Source organism: Carcharhinus amblyrhynchos, chromosome 16, assembly GCF_965287045.1.
Source record: "Carcharhinus amblyrhynchos chromosome 16, sCarAmb.v2.hapA, whole genome shotgun sequence".
Classification (NCBI taxonomy): Eukaryota; Metazoa; Chordata; class Chondrichthyes; order Carcharhiniformes; family Carcharhinidae; genus Carcharhinus; species Carcharhinus amblyrhynchos.
The window spans coordinates 40,414,130-40,422,908 of NC_137339.1; the positions used below are offsets into that span (position 1 = coordinate 40,414,130).

The 8,779-nt window shown below is 40.0% G+C and overlaps 1 protein-coding gene across 2 annotated transcripts in view; it reads left to right on the forward strand.

Moving 5' to 3' along the window:
* Positions 1-5,015, forward strand: part of LOC145353675 (docking protein 5-like) — a 370,165-nt gene extending 365,150 nt beyond the window's left edge. Inside the window, exons 8-9 of one of the 2 annotated variants that reach the window (XR_013888759.1) lie at positions 3,184-3,325; positions 3,784-5,015. Coding sequence is in view for 1 of the 2 variants with exons in the window: in XM_080204448.1 (XP_080060574.1) it covers positions 3,184-3,248 (65 nt within the window). In the remaining variant the exon portion in view is untranslated. Of the gene's footprint in view, positions 1-3,183 lie in introns of both variants that reach the window. The other variant, XM_080204448.1, reaches the window with a different exon arrangement.
* Positions 5,016-8,779: the final 3,764 nt, after the last annotated feature.

Here is an 8,779-nt window from a genome sequence, read left to right on the forward strand (position 1 = left end):
AACTTCATTGCAGTGTTAATGTAAGCCTACTTGCGACATTAATAAATAATTTAAAAAAAAACTTAAACTCTAATAGGTTTCCAGTGACTTAAAATCTTGCCAAATATCTTGCATGAATCGGGTCAGAAGATAACTTAATGATAAACCTTCAAATAGGCTTACATTGAAGCTGTTGTTTAATTTATTTTGTAATTTTTTTTGATAGATCAGTCCATTGTTGCAAAATTTTGTAGAGATGTGGTAAATATTTTCTTGCAGCAAAGTTGTTGAGATTCAGACCACTTAATGAAAAAGGCAAAGGTACTTCTGGTGAGCTCATTAAAAAAAAGTAAATGAACTTAGTACTGTGTTCCTTAACCAAGATTAAATGATTCATTTTGCCAGCATGGACCAAACTGCATAAACGGAGGTATTGTTTCCGTAGATACCTTGAGGCATACTTTGCTGTCAAGTCCGAGAGCAATACATTCAATTAAAGCAAAATATTGTGCATTCTGGAAATCTGAAATGAAATTGGAAAATGCTGGAAAAAAGGTCTGATAGCATCTGTGGAGAGAAAAACATGTTTAATGTTTTGAGTCCACATGACTTCTTTAGAGCTCTGAAGAAAAGTCATACAGACTTGAAAAGTTAACAATAATATAAAGCTGGCCTCTGTTCCGAGGGACACACAAAACTATCCCTCAACTGCAGTAGGTCGGTGTTTTGACAATCTTTTAGAAGTAGGTGATGGCATATGTATTCAAAAAGAAAACAAATATAGTCTTGAAGCCTATTCTGTCAGTAAAGGACAAGCTAAAATATTTCATGTATTTTTTGGAATGACTGTGCTGTAAGTGGTGTACGAGCAATACTCTGAGACCTAAATATTGTCAATTTTTGTAACTTTATTGGAGTCAGTGTGTCTCTTAAGTACAATGCCTGGAGTGAAGTATTACATATGTCAGCATATGACTTATGAGCTGCTTTCACTGAAATGCCCCACGGTGTTAATTAGAACAGTGTCACAACTGTCCACTAATATGTTGCTTTTCTATCATCTTTGATCAGTTACTTACAGCTTCTTCTTCAGGAGCAGTAACATTTACTCACGTTTTTCATCAAATTTCCTCCAGCAACATATCCAGCTTCTTTATTTTATAGCTACAAATTTCCACAGTGTCATTTCTGCAATGGTTGTATCTTGGCCTTGGAGTAGATAAAATAATGCTAACAACATCCCAAGCTAGTTAACAAGTGGGTTTCCATTTTATGGCTCTTTCCTCTCGAACTTTCTGTTTCTTCCCAGTTTCCCAAAGTTCTGAGCCAGACCCATTGGCCAATTGAAGCTGAGAGGGAAGGTGAACACCAATACCACTACTGAGTTGACTTTAGAAAAATCAGCTAAGAGACAAGTCTCCCTTTAATGTTGTCTCCTGTCTGGGGGTGTGGGCCTGCAGGTGCCACATGCTCAATGTTGACCTCTCCATGAGTGTGCAGATCCAGGTTCCAACTGCTCGGAGTTGACCAATGTCTACAGTTGAGATAGAACATAGAACAGTACAGCACAAACAGGCCCTTTGGCCCACAAGTTGCACCGATCATACCCATACCTACCAAGCCATAGATCTATCTATAACTCCCAATCCCATTAAATCCCATGTACTCATCCAGAAGTCTTTTAAAAGACCTCAGCGAGTTTGTCTCTACCACCACCGATGGCAGCCAATTCCATTTACTCACCACCCTCTGAGTGAAAAACTTACCCCTAACATCTAACATCTCCTCTGTACCTGAATTTGAGATTCAGTTCTCTAACAAAGCGTTGGATTCAACCAGAGTCTTATCACTGGGTTATAAAATAAACTGAAATTTCAGTGCACTGTGCTTTGTGTATTTGCTATTTTTTTCAACTTCTACCATAAATGTTCAGTGTTCGGGCTTCCCTTAGTGATTATGAGATTTATTCCAATGATTAACTAACTCATACATAGCTGGACAGCCCCAGTTTTGATTCCCAAACAGTGCTGGATTAGGTTGTACTCTGTTGGGTAAACAGATTACTTCAGGTTGACTATGCACTTCTTTGACAAGGCAAGGAAAATTAGCCAACGCTCTCACTTCTGATCACTGGTCAGTTGAAACTGTGTACTTTTGTGCATCAGATGGGTCAATTGCTGGAAAGTGGGGTCAGAATAGTTGGGCGGTTTGCCTTTGACCATCACAGATGCAGTGGACCAAAGTGCCTTTTTCTGTGCTGTCTACTTCTATGACTCTAGGCACTTCCTTGAGTCGCATAGAGTACATGAGAAGGACCACTTTTTTGATGTGCTGTCTGATGATGACGTCCATTATCTGTGGAGCCAAACTGCAGTAAAGAATAGAAAATCTGTGGGGTGAATAGATTATCAACTGATGTCTTTAGAGAGCTGAAAGAGAGAAAAGATACTTGTGGCGCAGAGTGTGTTTTTGCTAGTTGGTGCCAAAGGTGGAAAACACTGAGTTTTGCTGGAATCCAATGAGATCCCAGGGTGAATAAACAAACATAGCATCTTCATTTATTATGATGTTTTTGTTTGAGCAATTCCCATGTGAAATCTACTTCTTCTCTGTGGCTACTGAAAGCACAAAGTGCCTTAAAAAATGTCTTAAGATGAGCTTATGGTCTGGGGTCATCACTCCTGGTGACTTATGTTCTATTTTTCTTATTTAACAAGTGTTTTGTACATGTCTTTAAAAATCCTCTCGCAAATATTTCACCTGGAGGCATGATAGAAGACTAAAGTTTTGACAGTACTTTAAAAATTTCTTGTCTTCAATCACTGAAAATTGACTGAAGGAATGGTGAAAGTGTTGGGTTCTGCTTTGACGGTAACACGATTAGAATGTAAATTTTGACAGCGTATCCAATGTTATTTTGCCAACAGCTAGTAAAATCCTCCTTAACGTACATCCAAAAATTGGATGTTGCTTTGTAGGTTAATAAATGAATAACGATACAAAATGGATTGATGTTAAAAAGGATCCTACACATGAAAATATTCAGATTTTGAAGCTGTAAGGGGAATTTAATATAAAGAGGACTCAGTGATTATCCCATTTAGTTCGAATTATGACTCGTTCAATGGTGATTTTTGTTCTTGTCTATATTTAATTTTAAAAACAGTCTTGGTATCTTCCCCCCCCCACCACCTTTGTTCTTAGATGATTCGTATCCACTGAGGATTCCTCGTGCAGAAACCATCCCCAGTTACAGCTCACAGCACTGACAAAAGCTTCCAAAAGCTGGAACATTTTCTAATGGCTCTGCTTCTGACTGTGACACCGAACCTGCTCAACAAAACAAGTGAGAGGAGTGCTGAGCGAGATGGACCGGAGTTTGAATGATATTTGCGATCCCCTTTCTTTTACAAACTCGCACTTCCTCTTCAAGAGTTGCAGTAACTCAAGAGGGGGGTGGGAGGGGAGGAGGATTGAACTAAATGCACAGCCAGAAAGGTTTGCTTTTTCTAAAGATTTGAGCTTGTGTTCCAAAATGTACGGCATCATTTACGACCATGACAATCAAGTATTTTTGTTAAGCACTAGGATTCAAGACTGTGCTGATTTGGCAGCAGCATTGCAAAATTGTTCTTTTTATTAACAATAAATTAATCACCTGCCATTGAACCATGGCACTGTACAGACATGTGGTTGGATATGTAGGTGCTGCTTACTGAGGATTGCAGATACAAATTTTCACTAACACGCGGATTCGTTTTTAGGCTTTAGTAAGGTACAACTTATAATTTTGTGTGTTTTCAGGTTTGTCTTGAGGTGTGCAAACTACTCTGCATTACAGCGGTGTTGCTTTGGCAGCTGTTATTGATTTTGTTTTCTGGAACACCATACAATTATCAATCCAGCAATGGAAACTTAATCAGAGGAACAATCCCTGAGGTTCAAGACTTAGCAAAGTGAATGGGAAGTACAGATGTTTATGCATTAGACTGTAATCTTTGTGGTTTTCAGAGAATTGTTCTGGATTTGCTCTACTTCTACCATTTTTAACATCTTTGTTTTCAGTCATTAGCTGAGCAGTTGAGTTCGGTATTTGTCAAGTTCAAGTGTGCCCAACAATTCAAAGTATTAGCACCAGTATGAAGAAAATTAATGTTCTCAATGTGATACCTAAGTTGACTGAGTTGCTGAACAATAGGGAGCCAATCTGCTGTCCGTTTTTAAACTAAACACACAAGTAACTATTACATGAACAGGTTTGTTCCATACAGGACAAGTGGAGAGACCAGAGCGACAGCAAGTGGAACTATAAATCCTGGAAATCAGAAATTGAAATAAGAAATTCAGTGTATGCAGCACAGGTATCTGAAAGGTTAGTGCTTCGCCAGGAATCATTGTCAGAACTGGGTTTGGTATTTGATGCTTACCATTTCCCCTATCCCAACATAGCAGAGCTTCATATACCTAAAACTGAACAGAATTAAAAGTTAAACTATCCACAAAAAAAATTGAGTCAGTTGTATTGTAATTACGCTGCATCCAATATATGAGAGCAAATGAATCTTGCATTTTGTGAGATTCATTATGTAATTTGTAGCATTAACAAACATTACTCCTGAAGCTGGAACTATATTCACATCAAAATATTCAGGGTATCCATATAAATATCTGATTGTAACATTATTGACCTTGAAACAATGGACCTGATTTTAACCTAACGAACCCACCAAGTCTGGGGCTCTTTGGGCTGGATGCCTGACTTGCATCTCCCAACTTAACACTCTGTTAATTTCAAATGAATCTGAAAGCAATCAGGGTATAAATTTGGGGTCTTACCTGAACCCACTCAGAACTCACTAAATGAGTTAAGGCAAAATTAGGGCTAATGAGCTACTCCAGTTCGTCAGCTGTGCCTGTGCCGTGGTCCAAGTTTCACCCCCAGACTGGGCGTGCAGAGCCAGAAAACGTACTGGATTGCTGAACGCACCTTTGGGAAAATTGTGCCCCCAAAATGGGATCTTTGTTCTGTGAGCTTGATAGGGGAGGGGGGAGACGGTGGCAGGGGGAGTGGGGGGGCACGGAGGGGGGCATAGGTGCATGCTGGAGTTGGGCCCATTTCTCCGCACTGTCCACTACCCCCATCCAGAAACAGTTTGGTGGCAGCCAAATGGACTGCCAAATGCCAAATTCATACTGTTAAAAGGCCTGCTGTACAACTTCATTCCAGTTGTGTGGTTGAATATTACAGCCTCTAGTCCTCAACCCTCACACTCCCTCACACCCTGCACACCTTTCACATGTTCCACCTGTGCCAAATCATGTCAAACCATTCCCAAGTACTTCCGAATAGCGTGTCCTGCACTCCCCATTCCCCTCTAACTATTGCCCTTGGCCCGCTCATACCCATGATGCCAATCCACTCCCACCACTAACCCCTATGGCCCTTATAGCACTTATGCCAGCTTAGTGCCATTTTAATGCCAATACATGACCACTGCGCTTATTCCCATCATTGTGTGTAGGCTGTCTATCAACTTACTGCCAACATTAATCCCGCACCCATTACCCTTTCCCCTTGCACCCTCCATGCTAACTCCTGTGTCCACCATGGCAAAACTAAGTATTTATTATTGTATTTATTATATCAAAAACATCCTTGTTGATAGAAGTCCCTTCCGTGCATTTAAATCCTCTCAGGCATTTAGATCCCTTATAACAACAAACAATTGTATTCAAAGTCCAACTTCAAAGATAGTGGATCCGTTAATAAATTCCTGGGGTTGTCAATCAAACTGTGAACTTACAGCCCCCACCGTCACTGTGATAATTACAGGTTATGGAAGCAGTTAGGTAGTAATAACAATAGAATGATAGCCATTAGCCATATGTTAACAAACAGTTATTGAAATTGCAACTGCCATTTTTTTAACGTAGAAACAGAAGACTATTTTTAATTTCAAAACTTGGATGGCTTGGAATTTAAATAGCTTGACAGCTCCACAGATCCTCTCCACCTTTTAGTTGAATTTCTGTTTAAAAATTCTCAGTCATACACTCGAGAATAATGTCATAGCTCCAGTGAAAATATGGTCAGTTTAAAATCAGCTCGGAATTCAAATGTTCTTGCTGGGTTCAAATTTTTGAATGTGTGAATCATATTCTGTCCCTTGTCCCTTCCCAGCAAAATAGGATCTGTTGGAAATCATATAATCCCTATAGTGCAGAAGGAGGCCATTCGGCCCATTAAGCCTGCACCAACAACAATCCCACTCAGGTCCTATCCATGTCACCCCATGTATTTACATTGCTAATCCCTCTGACACTAAGGGGAAATTTATCATGGCCAATCAACCTAACCCACTCATCTTTGGACTGTGGGAGGAAACTGGAGCATCCAGAGGAAGGCCACAAAGACATGGGCTGGAAGCAGGTTTTCCTGATCTGGGGTCCCAGCAACATTTTTGATAAGGGGCAGACTCTCCATGAGTCCACAAAAGTCCTGGTTACTATTTGTTAGCTGCTGTTAATACTGCTGATAGATTACTGGGGCCCAGCGTTGTTAATGGTTTCCTGTTTTGTCACCAGAATCACTTCCCCGAATGATCATCTGTCACTGCTGCTTAAAACCTGACTGCAGTGCTGCTAAGGCACAGCTTGCAAATTGCTGCTTCTTGTCTTGTCCCACACACCAGCAGAATTCATTGCTATGGGGAGAAGCAGGACTTCAAACTCTTTCACCATCTGTTAACTAGATGCCGATTACTGTCAATGTTTAGTCTGATCAGCAATGGAATGAACAACTTGAGATTTGCAAGATCTTATTGCTATAATTATACTGAGGCTTAGTACAAGGGGTGTTCAAATGAAAAAAAATCAAAGAATGAAGAAAGGGAATCACCTGTCATTTAATTTAGTGTGGAAATGTATAAAGAAAGACCAGCAATATTCGGTTAAAAAGTGAAAATCTAACAATTCAGTTATACTAGGCAGTGAGATTATCTATATGATTAGGGTGCCTAGAAATGTGATTTTAATTATTGATTGATTAGATCAAAATGGTTTGGTGCTGCTCAGTACATTTAAAAATTAACACTTCAAAAGTGTACTTGTATCTGCTGTCATGCAAAATAGCAGCAAAATGTTGTTATGGCAATAAACCTTTTGAAGCAACTGCTCCAGGGATATAGTCTGACTGACGATTTCCTATTGAAGGAACAGCCCCAACATCCCTGCAAGTGAATTCCAAACACACACGGTTTCATTCATCTCACATACAGGACATGTTTAAGAAGATATGGTTGACAGAATCTGTAGTTACCAAGGGTAACCTAAGTGATTTCCTGCAGACACCTGTAATTAGTGAGATTATAAGAAATTGCACAACTTCCAAGGGCTGAATTTTCATCTGCACTCAGGAAAACCCGGCTACTGCATAGAATCCCTACAGTGCAGAAGGAGGCCATTTCGGCCATCGTGTTTACGCCAACAACAATCCTACCAGGCCTTACCCCTGTAACTCTACATATATACCCTACTGGTTCCCCCTGACACTAAGGGGTAATTTAGGACGACCAAGCAACCTAACCTGCACATCTTTGGACTGTGGGAAGAAACCAGAGCACTCGAAGGAAACCCACGCAGGGAGAACATGTATGCTCCACACAGACAGTCACTCGAGGCCAGAATTAAACCTGAGTTCCTGGCGCTGTGAGACAGCAGTGCTTGCCACAGTGCTGCCTGTTGTCATAGATTGAAAAATGATTTGTGTGATTTTTTTTTCTGGTGTTTTAACCTTTTCCCACATGGATTTCACAAGCATTGATGGAGTGCATGAAGGGTATGAATACAATGAAAGTCTGCAACAGTTTGCCAACAAAGCAGCCCAGATCCCCTAAACCTCAGTCCTCCACCTGTTCAACCCTTGTCCCACATATATTCCACCTCACCTTTCCCCATGCCCCTATGCATCCTCCATGGCTGTTCATTCAACATGCACTACGTACAATGCTTTGGGTTACGCAAAGGGAATTATTTTTAAATTACTGGAAAAACCATGAAACCGCCAACAATCTAAGAAAAATCTGAATTTGAGCTCACTCTCATTGAAAAAGGACAAAGCAAACTGTTGGGAAAAAATAAAGTTGTAATTCCTGAGCTGTCAATTGGTTAGTAAAGGAATAAGTATCCGCATCAGAGATGTACTCTGTTCTCCTGAGCTTGTAAAAGTTTCAATAATTCTTTGATCAATAAGACCACCTGCTGAGCTGAAGATTTTGGAACCCAGCCAAGGATTTTAAATGGAACAGCTGTCATAACAAAAGCTTCTGTTTCACTAACAGAACAGATATCAACTTCTACCTAGATGAGCCATTTTTGTTTAATAAACCAGCCAGATATGGTTTAAATAAATCCAACCAATTTGGAGCATAAAAACATGATGGCAGAGAATTTTATTTTACATGATTTAATACATTAAGGTATTTTCCCCATTGGAGAAATGTTGTGATACATTGCAATAAGTCATCTTAGAGTGATATTTGAAGGTGTCAAGATAATTTGCAATTATTTTTCAGAATGTGCCAGATTTCTCAGTGGGTTTCCATTTTCTTCACAAACTCTCAAACCTGGCATACTTTCGATGGACTTCCAAAACTTCAAATTTCTAGGCAGCAATGGTGCGCAGGAGGAAATCTAATTTTTTCTTCCCTGTAAAATGGGGAACCAGCATTAGCAGGGATAGATGTTACCATTCCAGTTGGTGTTATACCTGAATGGGAAGATCCCAGAATGGAACCCTGGT